The following is a 20,789-nucleotide window of genomic DNA, read 5'->3' on the forward strand; positions in this document are numbered from 1 at the left end:
AACTACTTCTTGGGCGCAATACTTTTTAATCACGTCAACTGCACTTGATAGGAAATTTTTATAAACCCACAATATGAGGGGCGCCTGGGTGGCTCAGTGGGTTAAGCCTCTGACTTCAGCCCAAGTCATGATCTCAGGGTCCTGGGATCAAGCCCCTCAGCAGGCTCTCTGCTCAAGGGAGCCTGCTTCTTCCTCTCTCTCTCTGCCTGCCTCTCTGCCTACCTGTGATCTCTCTCTGTCAAATAAATAAAAAACAAATAAAAAAAACCCACAATATGAAAGCCTTGAATTTACCTTTCTATTTCAGTTCTCAGGAAAGACACTTTATAAAGCAGCATAAATGATGTTAAGCGTTGCCTACTTAGACTGGTTTAGAAAGTGCTTCTGAATGCTACAAAGATCTCCTAAAAAAAGTACCCAGGATGCCAAGAAGTGGTTTTTCATTTGGTCAATTCCATAACAGGCAGAAAACCATCTTCTGTTTTCCTCCTGCTTCTGCCCTGTTGGCCCCTGTCCTTTACTTCAGCTTTCCTCACACCAAGTCAATCCTACAGAATTGTCCCCAGTCTGATTTCTCTCAAGGCTTCTCTCTACCACCCCTTACTAGGAAAGTCTCATAATGCCCTTCACCATACAATGGAAACATTTTGGCCTGCGTTTCGGGACCCTCTAGAAAACCCAACCATCCTTCAACAGTCAAAAAAAGATTTTCTCAATATGCTAGGAGTACATCATACATAATCTCCCCCTTCTTCACCTAGGAAAAAAAGTCTCCCTGTCCTATATAATATCTCCCTTCAAGTGCCACTCACATTTATCTACCTTCCCAACTATGGCAGCAGCGCTCACGAAACCCAAACTCCCATATTCAGCACGTCACATGTCCTGCCTGTGGGCTGTCAGCCAGACTTAAACAACTGGAGGACAGCATCCATATCCTCCTATTTCTGAACTCCCAGAGTCCTGGCACAATATAAGCACCAAACACTACTGAACAGTTTAGAAGCAGATGTTAAAATTTTATTAAAATGCTCTGAAAAATACAAAGGGGGCTATCTCTTGAATTCGTAATTATGTGTCAATAATATTTTTTCAAATTAAAAAATATATGGCTGATGCAAAAAGATCATAACTGCTAAACCATATAAAATGAAAGATAGAAGTCTTGATAATTCTTCCAACCCACACCCCAGAGATTAAGAGTTTCATTAGCACTCTGAACACTGTCAAAATGAAGACAAATGTATACCAATACAGATGAGGAAAGCAAATACCCTAAAACATACACAGAGATAAAACTTTCTTTGCACCTTACTTGTTATACTTAAATATCAGCACACAGAGAACTCTTTCTTTATAGATGACTGTAACAGAGACCTGTTATTTAATTAACCAATTGTTTTAATTTAACCAATTCCCAACTGATAAACATTCCAGGGTTTTGTGATTTCAAACAATGATTGCAACAAATAACTTATACAAGAGGGCAAAAATATAAATTTAAAGATAGCAATTGCTGGTTCACAGTCTATTTGCATTGTTAATTATACTAATTGCTGCCAAAAAGCCCTCTAAAAACTTACCAATTTGTAATCCCTCTAAGGCATCGCCTGCATTTTAAAAATGAAACCGAAAAAATGCAGCAGTGTAGAGGAAAAAGGATTGGGAGAAGGAAAGAAAAGCCAAAAATCAGCCATGGGCCCAGAGCCTCCAACCACTGTCACTATTCCTAAGATATTAAGCAACACACCTTAGTCCCACCTGTACAAAATCAGGGTATGGGTTGGTATTGTGCGTAAGGGCCCCTCCAGCTCTAACATTCTCTGGCACTCTTGAATTTGCTATATATAAGAAACACACATTAAATACCAAGACAAAATCCTTCTTCTCTTATGCTGCCCAGAACTAAACAAACAAGTGCTGGGAAGTCTAACTGCCGCGCACTAGGAAAGCTCTGATGAAAACCCTGCTAGGAATTTAAAAATGGAACTGAAATGGAAACTGGAGGAAATGGCTATCTGAGAGGAAAGATAAAAAACCATTCCAAAAACAACTAACAAACAAACAAAGGGTTACTCTAATCGTTTGAGGGTTTTTCTAGTTTAGGGCAAGCTGCCTCTCAATAGAAGAAACAGAGCGAAATGGCTATCACAAGCAAGGACCAAAGCAACCTGATGGCTACTAATTAATAAAAAAGCCACAAACATCCCTTTCAAGTTTACCATCTGAAAAAAAATGGATGATAACAGAAGATAGGATTTGCTAAGCTAAATAAAAGCCTTCATTAGCAAGAAGTGACAGGTTCACAACCCTGCTGCTGATAAACTGCCAACACACCAAGGCCTTCAACGAAGGGCAGCCCATTAAACATATTGCAGCTTTAAAATGAGTTGCTTTAGAACAAACAGTTCTATGTCAAAGCATACCAGATGGAGCTGCTGCAGAACCCTGGGGTTGGTGTGCATGTGAGTGGGGGCCAGGGTGTACCACAGGAGTATCCAGGGCAATAACCCTTCCTGTGTGGTTAGCCTTCCACCGTGAGAGCATCCACCTTACACTCCACTTCTACGTCTGCTTCCAGAAAGACTCAGTGTTGAGCAGAAAGCAGCCATTCTTCCAAGAGCCAGAGGAGGTTTCACACTATTAAATGATTGGCCCAGTGGTCATCCCTAGGGCCTGCTCTCCTTAATCCTGGCAAACACAGCCTCTCAGTCCAGTCCTGAAGCAGTGATAGCTTTTTAATATAGCATGCTTTGAAGCTGTATAAAACAGGTCATAAATACATGTGGAAGGCACAATCTCCACCTAGCCAGAGTGGTTAAAGAAGCATCACCCCAGACCTTTCCCTGTGTGGTCCAAGGAAATTGTTAAAGTCACCAGCTAGGAGACTGAAAATAGATACAGCAAAATCTTAATTAATCCTGGGGATGGATGAAGAGGAACAGCACTGTTTATACAGAAGTCACCTTAAAATAATAATTATCTATTATCTAGCACTTAATTGTTATTATATAGTAATATATAATATCCACCTAAAAACATCAAAACACTCAGTTTAAAACATTAAAAATTTTTATTAATTCCAGGTGGTAAAGTATGTATACTATACATGGCACCTTCACAGAAGTCAGGGTACCTAGGCAGAGTATACCATTAAAACACACACACACACAGGGCACCTGGGTGGCTCAGTCATTAAGCATCTGCCTTCAGCTCAGCCAGGATCCTGCAATTGAGTCCCAGCATTGGGAACCCTGATCAGTGGGAAGCCTGCTTTTGTTCCTTCTCTTGCTGTATCTCTCTCGCTCTCTGTCAAATAAAATCTTTAAAACACACACACACACACACAATCTCATATACAGTGTTTACCTTGAGCATGTATAATTCCATAATTTTAATTTTGATATTAATAAAATAGGACCTATTACAGCCCAGGAATACAGCTGCAAGACAGGATCACGGACATCAAGGAACTGCCAATGTACTTGAAAACATTTAAGAAGTATCCCAAAAGTACAAACTTGGGGTGTGTGTGTAAACTAATTGAAGGAGCCATTAAGAACAGACCAGGCAGTGGGGGAGTTCTCACCCCTTCCCTTAACTCTCTCGGAATAATGCCAGAAAAAGCATTCGAATTCTCCTCTCCCAAACTAAAACTAGATTTACTTCTCTCCCAAGTTCCCTCAGTCAAGAATGGAGGCTACTGTGTATTTTCAATGGCTTCGTTCTACAGAGGAAGGGACTAAAATCTAAAAGCTTTGATAAAATAAGATTCAACAAGAAAAAAAGTTGTAGGAGCCAAATCACTGAATTCTGTAAGATATCAACTATCAGGGATTCAAAGTTTCAATTGCCTTCCAAAAAACCACATAATAGTAAAGCAGAAAGAGTTGTTTTAGCCATCAGAGTCCACCTCTGAGGACTAAGGAGTTAAAAATATATAAGGTTAATAAGCATGTAAGATACTATTTTATAATACCATGTATTTTACATGTACGTGTTCTGTACTGTTCTGTTCTGATCATCTGTGTGTGGATGGGGAAACTAAGACACACGGATCATCTACTTCCTCTTCATTTTCTCTTTTCCTTCCTTGTCTTTTTGTGAGGATTTAGAGAAATCTCCCAGACTTGACTAATCTCTTACAAATATACAGAGCCCTTTAGGATTAAGGGACTGCCCAAAAGCCACTCGGGTCATTTCCAAAAGTGTTTTTCAATAAATTTCTTTGTAAAAACCTTAAAGACAACTGCCTAAGCCTCTGTCACCCCAACAAATGTTTTAAAGACAATTCCAAATTATTATGGTATTTGTTTCTTGTTTAAATATAAATGAATACAAGGAGGAACACAGTATTATGAAGAATTGGGGAGAGGTTCAAGATCTGGCAGAGAAGGATTCTATAAAAGTTTATTCATAAACTAACTGAACAAATCAATGACAAGCTAGAATTTTTAATTGGTATAGTACTTTAAGGCAAGCAAAAAGCTTAAGAGACCTTCTTCTCTAGTTTTTACCACCTCGATCAATATACTGGGGAAACACTACAAAAAAAAAAAAGCTGATAAATTATACTTCAAAAATCAGAGAATTTTTTTCAAAGTCATGAGTGAGGAGAATAAAGGATGGAGACAATGCAGACCTCACTGCTGGAGCTGGCATTCCTGGTATATTTTTGGTGTGAACGCTACCTAATTATTGTTCTAAAAAGAACATTAAAAATTGTTTCTCAGCTGTTAAAAAAAAAAAATGCCAGATCTATAGTGGAATACTAGTGAGGCAGAAGGGTTCAGATTCAGGATCCAAAGTTCACCATGAATTTATCAGGGGAAAGAGGATTCAACTTTAAAAACCTTATCTAATACACTTATCTAATGTTTATAAAATTAAAAACTAAAAACCCTACCTTTGTGTAACACAAGGATAGGGTAGACAGGAGGAAAGATAAAAATGAAAAATGAATTTCCCTGACCGCTTCGCACTAAGTTAGGAGCCCCAGAGACTTTTCCTTCATAGAACAAATCAGAGTTACAACAATAACTTCTAGAACTTTAACATGTGTCCCCTTGAACAAACACTAAGTTTCATGTCAGCAAGGACTATATCATCTTCACCACCATACCTCAATATGTAAGAGTGGGTGATGAATAGTATGTATACAAACACTTACTAAATAAATGAACTTTTCCATAGAAACCAATAAATGTTCATATATGGAGGCTGGAAAAATAATTGTTTTTAAACTACTGCAGGGAAGAAGAGTAAAATACATACAGGGAATAAGACACCGAAAAACATGTTCACGTGGAGCTTCTCAATTCTAAGACATCATAGAAAGATGTACCACTAACCTCACAGCTTTGAGAGAAATAATCGCTTCATTAAGTAGACATATTTATGAGACTCAAAAACAACGTAAAAAATTTTACACCTAAGACTTGAAGAAATATGGCTTTTGTTAAAGCAAGTTTTTACTAGTATTTTCCTGTAGTAATTAAAATTTTAATAAGATTACCTATTATTATTTGTGGCTTACCTAGAGATTGAAATATAATTTTCTCAAATGACAGTAAGTTACTTATATTGTAAATTATCTTCTCTATTCCAAACTCTGAATTCAAGTGAATTAAACAAATTTTTTCTAAGTTCCTACTACAAACAAGTAACACACAGAAGAGATGAAGTAAAACAAACAAACAAAAAAATCCCTTCTTCTGACAGTGAAGTTGGAGAAACAAGGAGGATCAAGAACAATCTTTACTGGGTGGATATTTTCTTGTTTTAGGTTTGGACATCATACATCCTATTGAACACCTCACCTGCAACTGTTTTTCTGAGAACAAAAATAGTGGTGTTTGGAAAAGCCCACCAGATTTGGAAAATACTAGTTTCAGAAACTTAACAAGTTTAAGGAACAGCCCCTATAGATTCTCTACTACAGTGAGCAGGGGTTAAATGAATGTCACTTTCACTGGGAATAGAACATACAGTATTTCAATCTTTTTTCCTGAATTTAGCAAAATCCAAAAATAAGCTGGAGACAGTGTCTTCATTCCCTTGCTTATAGAAAATAACCAATCCATACTTCATATGCCTCCAAAAAGTAATCCTCCAAGTCAAGACTGCCAGCTGGCATCAGGAAGACAGCAGCCTGTGATGGAATCCTTCCAAAAGTCACCTAGCCATGGACCTGAAATAATGCAAGGTCAGAATCCTAGCTCTGAGGAAACAAGTAGTAGGCATTTTACTGCAAGTGCTACAGGGACCACAATGAAGCTTTTAAAACAAAAAACAGTAGTAACAGCTCCACCACTGAGGAACTGAACACAAAAGAGCCTAGAGATGAGAAACAGTCGCTGAGCTGCCTCTTGGATCTGACTCTCTGGCCACGGGCATCTTAAACTACAACCAGCAGAACTCTAAAAGGTAGAAAAAAAACATTTTGGGAGTTCATGGAAAAGGTACTGAACTAAGAGTCACAGACCTAGGTTCCACTTCCCCACTGGGGAGGTGGAATCCTTAGGCAAACCACCTAACCTCTGAGCCTCATTTTCCTCATCTATAAGCTGAGTATCTGGGGCGCCTGGGTGGCTGAGTGGGTTAAAGCCTCTGCTTTCAGCTCAGGTCATGATCCCAGGGTTCTGGGATCAAGCCCTGCAGCAGGCTCTCTGCTCAGCAGGAAGGCTGCTTCCTCCTCTCTCTCTGCCTATCTCTCTGTCTACTTGTGATCTCTGTCAAATAAATAAATAAATAATCTTTCAAAAAATTTTTAAAAATAAAAAATAAACTGAATATCCCCAGGGAGCTGTGCTAAGGTTCTGGAAGAACAGATATGTTCGACACCATCACTGTTACTGGAGGAAATACTCTCATCTCCTGGTTCCATCATTTTGGGTGGTGCACCACCTTCCATTACTGTTTTTCTGTCCTAATAGGTCTGTCAGCAACTAAATGCAGGCAGCTCTTTGGTGCCCCCACCCAATACACTGCCAAATTGTCTGGGATTGTTCCTCTGGGACAACAGCGGAATTAAGACAGTCACAGCAGCATCTCTGTCCAGTCGCAACTTAAAACTTGGCAGGTTCTGCCATGCATAAATATTCTTCACCAGTGACTGGGCTCCTGGCAAACCAGGAAATAGTCATTACCACAAAAGAGAATCAAAAGAAACAAAACTGACATGGGAAGAAGTGCAAAGGGGGAGACCCCAAAACTAAGTAAATAAATATACAAACAGAACAGACCAAGAAAAGCTACACACTTCCTATCCCCAAAGCAATAAGCAGCAACCTGGCCATATCCCTAAAGCACAGACTACAGAGATAGGTCCCTTTCCTCAGTCCCTCAAACACTTTTAAACTGCAGGGTGGGGGAGGGGAGGCAATCTTTTAAATTGTTTTCTATCTCATCTCCTTAAGCAAACAGACCAAATAGGAGAACAAGGATGCTTTATAAACCTTCGCTAGAGCTCTCTCAGTATCCAGCACTTAGTAATAATGTGTGACAAAATAATAAACACTATACAATCTTCCTGGCTTCTGAGCACAGTCCCAATACCATAAACGTGAAAACTTTTTAAAATACTTTAACTAAAAAAAAAAAGACAACTTTAAATGAATTTGGATAAGATCTATATGCCAAGTTAATCACAGCCACCTATAACAAAGCCTTTCTTAAGGTACAGATGTAGCTCCATCACAATGATTTTGAACCTTTAGGGAGATAAAACTCTTTTTTCAATTCTCAATTCCTCAACCAAACCAACAATGAAGACACCCTAGAAGCCCATCAACCAGATGATCCAGGGTATATTAAAATAAGTAACATATTCATCTAAAAGAATCATATAATCAAGGAAGAGGACTGGTAGCCTTGGTACCAAGAGGTTCTCTTTGGGGGTTGTTTTTTTTAAATTTTATTTATTTATTCGACAGAGAGAGAGATCACAAATAGGCAGAGAGTCAGGCAGAGAGAGAAGGGGAAGCAGGCTCCCTGCGGAGCAGAGAGCCTGATGTGGGGCTGGATCCCAGGACCCTGAGATCATGACCTGAGCTGAAGGCAGAGGCTTAACCCACTGAGCCACCCAGGCACCCCCCAAGAGTTCTTTTTAAGTGCCTCTCAGAAACAAGTTCAGAGGGTTGCCTGGTGGCTCAGTCAATTAAGCATCTGCCTTCAGCTCAGGTCATGATCCCAGGTTCCTGGGATTGAGCCCCAGTTGTGCTCAGTGCTCAGGGGGGAATCTGCTCCTCCATCTTCATTTGCCCCTCTCCCAGCCCATGCTCACTCACTTGCTGGTATGCATGCACATCTCCCCCCTCTCCCACCAAACATTTTTTAAAAAAGGACATGTTTTTAAAAATTTCAGAATATACCTATAATTTTTTCAGAACTATATACATAGTTAATCCAAAATCAGGTTTTTAAAATTAGCATATACTTTTACTCACATCCCAAGTATGGGGGGGAAAAAAGCGGATGGGCTGGAGACTGCACCAACTTTTAAACTGCCAGCATTACGCTCCTATTACTATTCAGAAAGGTTTTGCTAAGATGTTCAATAGAGGGCCATATTCTAATTCCTCATTTAGACTGGTCTACCTCAAGTGGCTACCAGGAGAACGGGGCTTTACAGGCATTGTTCCGTCCTCACACACTACACATCAGTGCCAGGTTGATCAAACAGATCTTCTTATCTGTTTGCCAGTCTGAACAAAAAGTTAAACTAGAGGGGCACCTGGGTGGCTCAGTCGTTAAACATCTGCCTTCAGCTCAGGTTATGATCCCATCCTGGGATCGAGTCCTGCACTGGGCTCTCTGCTAGGCAAAGAGCATCCTTCTCTGTCTCCCACTCCCCCTGCTTGTGTTCCCTCTCTCACTGTGTCTCTCTCTGTCAAATAAATAAATAAAATCTTTAAAAAAAAAAAAAGTTAATCAGAAATATAAGTGTGTCAAGTCACCAAAAGGAAGGCCCTACACTGACATTTTCTACCTACTTACCATTCATCTGCCTTCATCTCACTAGACATTAACACACACCAAAGTTGCTCTCTGCTATTCAAATTGTGCTATTAGGCTCAGGAGCAGATTAAGAATATCCAACTTCCTTATTGTTAAAAAAAAAAAAAAAATTAGGGGCTCCTGGGTGGCTCAGATGGTTGGGCGTCTGCCTTCAACTCAAGTCATGATTCCATGGTCCTGGGATGGAGTTCCACACCAGGCTCCCTACTCAGCAGGGAGTCTGCTCCCTCTCTTTCCCCACTGCCCTGGCCTTATGCTCTCTCTCACTCTCTCTGTCAAATGAAGAAATAAAAGCTTAAAAAAAAAAAGTAAAAAAAAATTAAATTACAGCACTGGTCCAAACATGATTATGCGGAACCTCTTTCTACTTCTGCTGGTGCGTCAGCTTGCTCTACTGCACACATGGGAGAAACCTTTGCTGAAGCTGACTTGCTCTTTCTAGAGAAGTGCAGAAAAGGCTGAAGGCTGAAAAAAAAAAAAAAAATAACAGGAGGAAGAGGAGAGACAAACAACATACACAAACCTCACACCTGGTAACCTCTCATATCAGTTCTTTTTTTTTTTTTTACAGCAATCTAAAGGGAAAATGTCTCTTCTAAGCTGACATCATCAGCAATGCAGTTAGCAGGTGGGCCACAGGCCTCTTTTAAACAGCTCATAACATCCTATTAGTTTTCACAGCACCCAAGCAACTTCTGCTGACCATAAAGCATGTGAACGAATACAAGCAGATGACCAGCAGGAAGAAATTCCCACTCCCAGTAGGGGCAGGTCTAAAATCCTGGGAAGAGGGGGGGAAGGGTAAAATAAACCACTGTATCTTCTAAAAGAAGGAGAAAATCTCTTTTAGATCAGAGATTAAGGAGACTTCTCCAAATGAGGTAAAGGAGTCCACAAAATCTAAATTTACACACAGTGGTCTAACATAATTCAAATATTTACAAGCACAATCAAAATGAAATCTTAAGCACTCCTGCCTTTGTCTTTATATCTAAGAAAATTTTTAATTTCCATAGCCTTAGGAACTGTCACAAAGTCATAGCTCAAATACCCAAAAAAGCCAGGCAGGAATTTAATCTGAAGTGAAATAAATCATACTCCATATAAAGGATGCAGTTGACAAATATTGGCCCTGTGTTACTCCACCCTACCAACTTTTCAAGAGACATTAAATATAGTTCTAGATCTTTAAATGATACTTCCCAGCACCTAAATCAACACTTAACTCCTTTTTTTAAATTTTTATTTATTTTTTATTTCTTTTCAGTGTCCCAGAATTCATTGTTTATGCACCACACCCAGTGCTCCATGCAATATGTGCCCTCCATAATACCCACCACCAGGCTCACCCAACCCCCAACCCCCATCCCCCCTCCCCTCCAAAACCCTCAGTTTGTTTCTTAGAGTCCAAGTCTCTCACGGTTCGTCTCCCCCTCCAATTTCCCCCAACTCACTTCTTCCTCTCCATCTCCCCGTGTCCTCCGCGTTATTTCTTATGCCCCACAAATAAGTGAAACCCTATGATAACTGACTCCCTCTGCCTGACTTATTTTACTCAGCATAATCTCTTCCAGTCCCATCCATGTTGATACAAAAGTTGGGTATTCATCCTTTATGATGAAGGCATAATACTCCATAGCATATATGGACCATATCTTCTTTATCCATTCATCCGTTGAAGGGCATCTGGGTTGTTTCCAGTTTGGTGACTGTGGCCGTTGCTGCTATGAACACTGGGGTACAGATGGCCCTTCTTTTCACTACATCTGATCTTTGGGGTAAATACCCAGTAGTGCAATTGCAGGATCATAGGGTAGCTCTATATTTAATTTCTTAAGGAATCTCCACACTGTTTTCCAAAGTGGCTGCACCAACTTGCATTCCCACCAACAGTGTAAGAGGAATCTCCCTTCTCCATATCCTTTCCAACACATGTTGTTTACTACTTAAAAAAAAAAAAAAAAAAAAAAGTGAGCCTGGGTGGCTCAGTCATTTGGTCATCTGACTTGGTTTCAGCGGGGGTCATGATCTCAGGGTTGTAGGATCAGACCCATGTCAGGCTCTATGCTCAGCACAGAGTCAGCTGGAGATTCTCTCCTATCCCTCTGCCCCTACCATACACACAGGCTTGCTTGCTTTCAAAGAAATTATTTGGGGCGGGGTGGGTGGGAGGTTAAGCCAAAATGAAACAAATACATACCATAGGTAACCTCTGGTCATCATTTGGGACAGATGGAAGAAACTCTGTCCATGGATACCCATTTCTCCTTTTTGTCCTCTAATAGCATCAATTCACTTGGTCACAGAAGATATTCTTCAATGAATAAACTGTAATAAAATGCTTAAGAGCCAATGGAAAGGTACAAGCCAAATGAAAAAAATAAAGAGACAAGTGACTAGGCTGCTCCTGACCCAGAATGGCCAGGCTAGAGTTAGAACTACCACAGGGCTCAGAAGCATAGACAGGTAACTAGGGGACAGAGGGCTAGCACAGACCTGTCAAAGAGAAGAGAGGAAGGCTTTGGGTAGATCAGGTTCCTTGCAGAGACAATGGTGGGGAATGATGAAAGTCAAAAGCACTGATGACCTAGTATTTGGGAAAAGTCCATGAGTCATTCACAGCCATGGGCCACAAAGGGCCCCAGGGGTTTTAAACAAAATAAGCCAGCAACCAGTAAGTAGCACCTCAGGGAAAGAAAGCAGTGTTGAGTAAACCCACTGGGAAACAGACCTTACCTGTGAATAGGTTATAAAAACTTGCTCACTCTATAATAAACTCTGTATACGTAGTACAGCCCAGCTAGCTCTGCAGTAATGGTGGGGGATCCTCACATCACCAGAGGGGCCTCCAGCAGAGAAGCGGAATCAGGGAGATTTTTAAAAACGGACTTTCAAAAGTAGCTCAGAGTAAACTCAAGATCAAGCACAGTCAGTTCACGAAATATTTTCCTAACCTTACCCAATTCGCTGAATTTATTTTCAAATACACAGTGATTTATTTGCTTTGAGAAATACCTCATGTGCTTCTGATACACACACAATGCCCAAAGAATAAAAAAGTGTTAAACATCCTATAAAAACTGAACAAGTGAACAATTTCCAATAACTTACTTGACAGGGCATCCATCAATGACTTTTCACTTAAGGCTGGTAAGAGGGTATTGAAACAAGCAGGGAAAAAAATGTGTTTCTATGTAAACTCCATTTTGTGATGTAGAGGAATAGATCCCTTGATAAGAGATTAAACAAAATTCAAATCAGAAAAATACAGACTGATTATTTTAATTTAAATGCTTAAATTTAAAAATCTGATTTCTCATTGAAAAAAAGATGGAATATTTAAATTGAGACATTTATATTCCTGGAATGTTAGCTGGCTAAATTCTCATAATTTCACATGTAATTTTTTAACATTATTTATATTTTCCAGAAAAAAAAAAATGCATTTTAAACTTCCCTTCCAAATCCCATCATCATAGATATATTTATACCTATTTCCATACCGAAATGCTCAAAGACACAATTCTCTCAAAACCTCCCGGCAGTATGGGGATCTTCTTTCTCCATGGCAGAAATACGCATTATATCATGATACATTATAAAGAATCACTTAAAATTGTGGTTAATAATAATGCACTGAAGGCCAAATATATAAAACTAATCAGTGGGAACCACTTATTACCACCTTTCCAATTCAGTAAACGTTGTCAATCTACTGCCAAAAAAATCTCATACTTCCCGTATGCTCATCATCACCTCGTCCTTGAGATGTGGAGGGTAAGCTTTTATACTCAAAAAGGTTAAGAAACCAAGGACATAAGTAACGGAGCCCTAGACCAGACAACGGAAACTTCAAGCTTCCAGCCTATAGTATATTCCACCTGGCTCTGCTAAATTAAGAATTTCAACTTAAGTGACAAAACCTACTGAGGCAAGACAACTCGGTAGCTAAACTGGCAGCACTGTGCTCACCACAAGACCTTACATGTGTAATATTTGTTTACAAAATCAGAATGGATTTTAAAACAAACTATGCGGAGACAAGGAAGGTTAGAATTTGCCTTCAATGAAGAGCCCACATTGCTAAGGCCATAGCTGATGGGCACTGAATCGAAGAGCTTCCCCCCGCACCAGAATAGAGGACAACTCTAATACTCGAGGTCCTATTTCCCAAACGGAAACCTTATTTTAAGCCTCTTGAATCCTGAGGGCTAGACGGTAAAAACTGTATGGCAATTTTGGTGTATGTACATTTCTCTAGGTAGAAAGGGCTCACAGCTTTCTTCAGAACTCAATACTAACAAGAAATGTCAATTTTACAGGAATTCCGTAACAAAGATACAGGAAAGTTAAGCATCCCTATTCTGTCGAAGAAATAAAAACTAGTCAAGAAAATGTCTAATAAAGCTTGAAGTGAGTTTGACCACTGCTAACTAAAAGCAAAATGAAGTAAAATAAAAAACCTGTCCTAAAAAGGTAATCTGCTTGATATTTATGAAAATATGGATTTTGATGACATTCTATTAATACAGCCTCTAAAATTGCTAAAATCATCTCCAGTAATGAACACCCTACAACAACAAAAATTCTGTAGGAAAAGAAAAGCTAGTCATGTAGAATGTAAATTTCTTTTTTATGAGACTGACTCCTTTTAAAGCAAGGGAAAAGGCTGGTATGAGTCTATTACCATTAGATTAGACTAGGAAAAAATATACAGATACTCAACTCAGGAGTTCAAAACTTACCTAAAGCAAAACCTTCAACATGTTAAAACAAAACAAAAACTATCATTTTACTGTCTCATAATAAATAAGCTTAATAAAGAAAAGCTCTCATTTTCAAAATAAATAAATCAGTCAAACCAAGAGAGTGGAAATCAGATATGGAAATAACACATAAGAACTACAAACGTGCAAGTTTAAAAAAAGAAAAAAAGTTACTTGCAATTTTTAAGGCAACCTCCAAATTGGTTTAGTTTCAATCTCCTGCCACATATTCCTAGGACCTTAGTTATTTTACCTATCCCACTCCTTCCCAAAGCAATCATCCTTCTCTGTATGAAGATTTATTAAAAGGAAAACCTGTATGTCATCACTCAAAACTATTCAGCAACTCTCAAAAGGGAAATATACACTTAAGAGTATCAGTGAAATTGATGCCTTCAAAACCTAACCCATAACTCCGAGAAAATCATACCTTTACAAGAAGTAGATTTTTTTTTTAAAGATTTTATTTATTTATTTGACACAGAGAGAGTGAGAGAGCAAAGAGAGGGAGAAGCAGGCTCCCTGCTGAGCAAGGAGCCCAACTCTGGGCTCAATCCCAGGACCCTGGGATCACGACCTAAGCCAAAGGCAGCTGCTTAACAACTGAGCCCTACCCAGACACCCCTACAAGTAAACATTTTAATGTAGTCCAACCTCTGGATAGGTAGTACTGGTATTAAAGGGGAAGGGGAAGATGTGTATAGGAATGCACCTTCTGCATGTTACAAAAGAGTCACCTTCTGCTTTATACAAAATACAAGGATAAAGACATATCAAGCCATATTCTCTTAAAAAATATTCTCCTGTGATCTTACTAAAATTAAAATTATGATAGGCTCATGCATGCTGAAAGCCAAATCTGTTTATTTCTGGTTAGTGAAAATTTTCCTACATATTCCGTAAAACCACCGCAGGATTTTACTATACTAATTCCTATTTTTAGTTCAGATTCCAAAAGTTGCCAATGCTAGTTAAACCATAATAAAATGTGTATTTTTTAATACACAAAGCCTTAAAACAATTTACTGCCTTCTAAGCTTAAGCACCTTTTATTTCTGCTTAGCAGATTTATATTACTTAAAATCAAGAAGAAAAATCAACTAAGATTGCAAACCAATTAGTCTCTAAAATCAAATAGAACTTAAATGTTCTTCCCAAATTAGAAACAGAAAAAACAATGAGTTTGGCATTAAAGTACACAAATGTGGGTTCTGTGAGTAACCAGAACCAGTGAAGACTTCCACGGATCTATAAAATGAAACTGGCCAAACCAAGTGAACATTCTGTATGATGTCCACTATAGAGTTAATTCAAGAGTTGGGTGTGGCATCACCAGTGCATAAGGCCTTCAAACAGTTCTTTAATATATTAGCATTAAGAAGCATTATTGGCAGCTAAAAACATTATCAGACGATTAAGACTCTAACCAGGATAAGCTATGTAATCTGTGGATCCCAGTGTAAAAGGAAAGAAGAGGGTCCCCTTGTTCAAAAATTTAAGAATTTCAAGGGAGCGCAGTTAAGACGGCAGAGGTTACAAGCCCATAAAGCAGTTCTGCTTCGAACCAAGTACTCACGCTTAAAAACAAAACCGAACGTCAAATGTGGCAGCTTACTGTGAAGACTGGCCTGTCCAGCTGAATATCCAAGAATAAGAAAGAACTGGATTAGCCGGCTACAGGTTGGTTTTCCACGGGGTGACATACGACCCAGCCCCATACCACCTCACCTATACAGCCTCCTGAAATGCCATGAAAAAATTAATAAATAAATAACCTGACCAAGCTAAGTACCACGGACCTCTAGCCTCCTTATTTCCAAATAAACAGTATTGGTCACAAAGGTAGTAAAATAACATGTTATGGTACCTTTAGTAATACTTTGAATGAGAGCAAAAGAAGTGACCCTACCATGCGGACCAATCTAGCAAAAAGGTAAACAGTAAAGTCAGTCTTGATAAGATGCTATTTTGGAATATCCAGTCCTTTGGGAAAAAAAGAACATGAAGAATAACGTGCCACTGTGGTGTTCTTGTGCCATGGTAAGGTCTGAAAAGTATACCAGGTTTAAAAAAAAAAAAAATTCCCATCAAAGAAAGGTTGATCCCAGTTTAGAAGTCAGGGTATTCAGGATGGCTCTGCTGTATCCTTAAAGAAAACTTGTGACTTGCTTTTAGAATAAAAGAAAGAGAGGTGGGGGAAGAAGGGATGGAAAGCAGTATTTTTTAAAAATTATAATGCCAACCAGAAAAGCATATAGAAGGCTGGAATGGCCGAAAGTGGTAATAAGGATTCAACCAGAAACATCTGTCTGTATATAAAGGTCCAAAAGGGTAGATTAAGGAAGGGGATAGTAGAAATGTCACTTAGAGCACTGCTGTTCCATGTCACACCAGGAGAGAGGTCATAACTAAAAGTGTAAAACCCAGGCAGAGAAGGACTTTACTTCTCCTACGCAGAAGCATTAACCAGAACCAAGCAACCCTGTTCAACCCCCAAGAAACAAATGAAAACCACAAAAGGAACTCATTCATTCTTAGCCTAGAAAATAAGGTTCAGTAGTAAATAACAGGTCTGGCCACACTTAACAGTTTGTGAGTACCTATGCTATTACAGGAGCATACCCTAAAACAAAAATTCTCTTCATCCACAGTAATAGTGTGTGTGTACATTTTAAAAGAGCTGACCTGATTCCTAAGAGCAAACACTATACAGTGAAGGAAACACCTACAGACCGATAAAATGGGGGGCCTTAAATGACAGCCTCAGGCTGTCTTTGAAGGGTAAAAAAAAAAAAAAAAACTTCATTCCCCAAAAGGTGGCAGCACCAAGTTGCCCAAATGGGCAATAAGGGCCCAGTTTGATCACACAAATTCATTCTCACAAGAAGGAAAAAGAAAGAAAGAAAAAAAAAAGGCAGAGGAATCGTATCAAATTGCATGTAATGTTTCTTCATAATTTAATTTTTCCTACTCCACCCCAACCATTACTTTCCAGACACATTTTCTTCTTGCCCTGTTTTCCCTTTCCTTCCCCATTTCCAAAGGAACTTTCTCTAAGTATGCACACACACTTCACCTGAGCAGTATTAAAATCACCACTCCTACAGATCTCTAATAAGGAATAACCCAAAAACAAATGCAGTAATGTTCCAGTCCATCCAAGGAAAACAGTCACCATTTCTAGACCCAAAGATCTAGATGAGAAAAAGTAGATCCAGGAAAGCTTTCCTGCCCGCTCACCAAAATGGAGACTCCAGGTCAGCTTCCACAAGAAAGAGCGTGCTTAGCACAAATGAAAAATTCAAAGGACTCTGAGGAAACGGTTCTTGAGAAGATTCTCTTCAAGAGCAACTAGCCAGTAATTCAAACTGATTTTTTAAAGAGATGGGGAAACTACACCCCAACTGGTATTCGAGTGGTTTACAATGGACTTATTTGTCATAAGTTTGGGACTGAGATATTTTAATTAAGACAGAATTATGGGTAGATCCACCAAAAAATTAAGTTTCAAAAAAGTCTTTGTCCTTGACGGCAAATATATTCACGTAGCATTGCTAAGCACCATTCTTTGGGGAGGGAATGAAAGAGAATAGATATTCGGGAACAAGTCCTCCTTTCTCACATTCTCAGAAAATGTAGAGAGAAGACAGGAGATGAAATTTTTATCATAAAGATGATCTTTTTAAATACACACTATTTTAAATGGCCATCTGGACAGCTACAACTCCGTGCTCATAGCTCACATCTAGAGACAAGGTTTTGCGCCCCGATCCTCCAGGATAACAAGTAGGCTTTTAAGGCAACGCTGTGGAAAGACTGCCTGCTGGTCATTGTCAAGACCACTGGAGGAGCATCTGCTGGTGAACCGATGTTGGTCCCCGCGAGACCACCAGTCGCACCAGTGCACGCACACTCGTCCGTGCACGGGGGCCGCAAGTGGCCGGCCCTCCCCGCCGAGCTGGAGGCGCAGCTGCCGCAACCTACGAGCGAGCGAGCCAAAGCCCCGAGTCCACCTCGCCCGGCGGCCCGGCCCGCCTGGCGATTCCCGCCCAGCGCACTGCCCGCGCTCAAACCCAGGATGCCACCGTGAGCGGCGACCTCGCGCGGCTGCGCCCTGCCTCACCTAATACCGCGCAAGAGAGCGAGCGGCCCGGGGGAATCCTCTTTGCTCTGCCCTGGCCGCCTCCAGTCCCATGCCACCTCCGCACACTGCGTGGCCGCTCCAAGTCTCCAGACGCCCCAGGAGCTCCAAGGACCACGCGCGAGGAAGCGCCGTACCAAGTGGGCACGCCACCAGACACCATCCGACTGGAGAACCCAGTGCACACAGCCTCCCACAGACGGGGTTGCCAGTCCGCCACAGGAATCCTGCCCTTTTTCTAGAAAAACCCCCTTCCCCCACTTTCCCTCCGAAGCACTCACCTGCGTCTGGGCGCAGCTCTCCCGGCGCTACACGCGGCCGTACCGGGGCACGTCCAGGCCTGAGCACGCTGCCTGGTGCGACTGGCCCCGCTCGGCTCCCGCCGCCCCCAACCAGCTTGTGCCCACAGGAGGGGCGGTGCCACCTCCCGAGAAGCCCAATTCCCTCTACTCCCGCCGCAAGGGGCCGAGCTCTAGGAACTTCGCGTGCACAACCTCCGCCACCCCCACCGGCGTTCCCGCCCGAGGCCGGTCTAGGGCTCCCACCTAGCGGAGGCCGGACTCCGCTCGGCGCCGCGGCGCCGCGCACAGCCCTTAGCTTCGGCGTCCAAAACAGACCCGAGGCCAGGCGCCGCGTGCCCGCCTTCCCCGCCCCCACTCCCACACCCCCCGCACTTGCCTGCTACGACTCGGAGCTGCAGCTACTACGGCTCGCGCCGCCAGCCGTCAGCACAGCCGCGGAGGAGTCGCTCCGGGCGGGCTCCGCGGAGAGGCGGTGGCGGCGGCGGCGTCCCCAGTCCTGGCGGAGGCGGGAAGGCGGACTGGAACCCGGTGAAACCCCCGCCCTACCCGCGTCGCGCCGGCGACCGGCCTCCTCACCCGGCCGGCAGCTGCCTCAGTGACGCCCAGGCGCCGCGGTCCCGCCGTTTGTAGCGGGGCGGGGAGGAGGGGCTTGCTTGGAAGAGCGCCAGGAGGCGGGGCCGGCGGCGAGTTAGCGGCGCCGCGACTGCCGCCGCCGGCGCGTGCCCTGCCCGGCCGCCCGCGGGTGGGTGCCTGCGAGAAGACGCCCGGCTGCGGCCGCTCCGCTCGTCCCTCCCGTGTTCCGATTCCGAACAAGCTCTGGGACCAGGTTCCCTGGCAGCGCGGAGAGCGTCGCGCGCCCAGTAGCTGTAGATGCCAGGTGCAAGTTTGCAAACCCCGAGGTTTCAGGCGCTAACTGGGAGCCAGAGCGCGGGGGTTACTTTGAGGTATATGTGCATCAAGTGTACAAACAGACATACATACGCATATATTGCAAGCGGAGTCAAAAGGTTCTTTTTTCCCCTACTTCACAGCCCAAGGGTCCTGTCCCTTGGCGGAAAACTAAAGGCTTAGCCCCGGCTACCCCACTCTGCCTCTCTAGATGGAATCTGACGTTCAAATAAGCCCGAGTACCTGTGCGGGGTGCTATACTCTGCTTCAAACGCAAAGTAGGAAATCCTGCACTCGACTATACAAGAGCCTGCCGCTCTCTGCATCCTTCCAACGCCCCCCACGTTAGCCCTGAAACGGCCAACTCTTCACGGAGGGGGCGTCACATCGCTGCTTAGCCTTGGTCCGCCCCCACGCCCAGCTCAATCGCCTCTCTCCTAGAAAAACCTGTGCCTGTCCTCAGACTCAGCCCCGCGACTGGGAGTCAAAACCGACCCCGAGCCACGCGGTGGTAACACGTTTTTACACCTGCTCAGCCGCTTAATTATGAGAGCACCTGTCGTGTTGTTGTGGTTTTCATTGCGAAGGCTTCTGTTTTAACCCTTCCCCCTTAAAAACTGCACTTAAAATATCACCTGTCATACCTACCTGAAATCTCAGGAGTTAAGAGAAAGGAACTGAGCAGTGGGCGACTGAGTCGCCGCAAGAACGTGACCGAGGTTACAGCTTCAAGGGCATGATGCGGGTTTGATGCAGCAAGGTCCGCTAAGGGCGCCCAGGGCTCCCCGCCCCCACGCGACGGGCGGGGCGGGGAGGTGGGGGAGAGAATGGAAGAAGGACTCCTTTAGCCCGGGGCGGGGGTGGAGGAGACAAAATTGCCCTCTTGGACGAATTCAAATCAGGCGTAGTAAGGTAAGGCCTTTAACCATAATCGAAATGGAGACAATCTACCCCTTAATTTGAGGGACCCTGACTGGGGACACCAGAAATAGCTAATTGATTCTATATCAGCATTTCTGTTGTCACCCCAAATCCGATTAGCAATTAAATGACCTTAATTGACTTTGCACGGGGTTACTGGGAAAACAGCTCAAAGCGCCTGCGCCTCTTTGACCTCCCTCTAAACAGTTAATTATAATATTCCTTTCCCAAGCAGGCGGGTTGCTAAAAAATGCCTGATTCCAAACGTTAGGCAAAAATGGGCCTACCACATTTGCCAGTCTAAGCCTAAAACTCTTAGAATGCCCTACGCCCTACTCCCTGAAGCTGACTTTTTGAAGTTATGGGAGACCTCTCTACAGAGTTCCCTAAGTCTTCCAATCCACTTCGACCTGCAAACGTTGCGTTTTTCATGGAGAACTCCAGAACAGGTTAAAATGAGGTGCCTAAGCACTTGGTTAAAAAAGAGAAGAACCCAGGAGAGATTGGTGTAAGACAGACAGATTTAGGGAATGACAATAAAAACTGAGAAACAGTTACTTTTTTAAATCCTCCAAAAAGCGACTTTTAAAAATCAAAATTTTCTGGTTTTGTACACTTATTTGTCCAGATTCTGACAAACCTTTCAGATGTCCCATTTAAGAAGCCATTTTACGAAGGAAGTCTTACAGGCCCACACAGCTTTTCTACTCTATCACCCCTAAAACATGCACTTTTTCCCTGACCTTTAAGAAC

General features: G+C 42.2%; 2 protein-coding genes across 11 annotated transcripts in view; one reads left to right on the forward strand and one right to left on the reverse strand.

The window, feature by feature from the left end:
• ELAVL2 (ELAV like RNA binding protein 2) overlaps positions 1 to 20,789 on the reverse strand; it is a 168,322-nt gene that overhangs the window by 119,830 nt on the left and 27,703 nt on the right. Inside the window, exon 1 of one of the 10 annotated variants that reach the window (XM_004761801.3) lies at positions 18,604 to 18,839. The exons of 8 other annotated variants lie outside the window; for them this stretch is intronic. The gene's annotated coding sequence lies outside the window, so the exon portion shown is untranslated. Of the gene's footprint in view, positions 1 to 18,206; positions 18,448 to 18,603; positions 18,840 to 20,789 lie in introns of those variants that run through there. One more of the 10 variants, XM_004761802.3, reaches the window with a different exon arrangement.
• On the forward strand, positions 17,978 to 18,826 carry LOC123391988 (basic proline-rich protein-like). The gene has a single exon (XM_045079691.1). The coding sequence runs from the start codon at positions 17,978 to 17,980 to the stop codon at positions 18,824 to 18,826; it is 849 nt and encodes a 282-aa protein (XP_044935626.1).

This window comes from Mustela putorius, unplaced genomic scaffold (genome assembly GCF_011764305.1).
Source record: "Mustela putorius furo isolate JIRA1106 unplaced genomic scaffold, ASM1176430v1.1 tig00000421_pilon_pilon_pilon, whole genome shotgun sequence".
NCBI lineage: Eukaryota > Metazoa > Chordata > Mammalia > Carnivora > Mustelidae > Mustela > Mustela putorius.

Bases quoted from the DNA above. Each gene is read 5' to 3' on its own strand.
- LOC123391988 (XM_045079691.1), top strand. From the start codon at position 17,978: ATGCCACCTCCGCACACTGCGTGGCCGCTCCAAGTCTCCAGACGCCCC.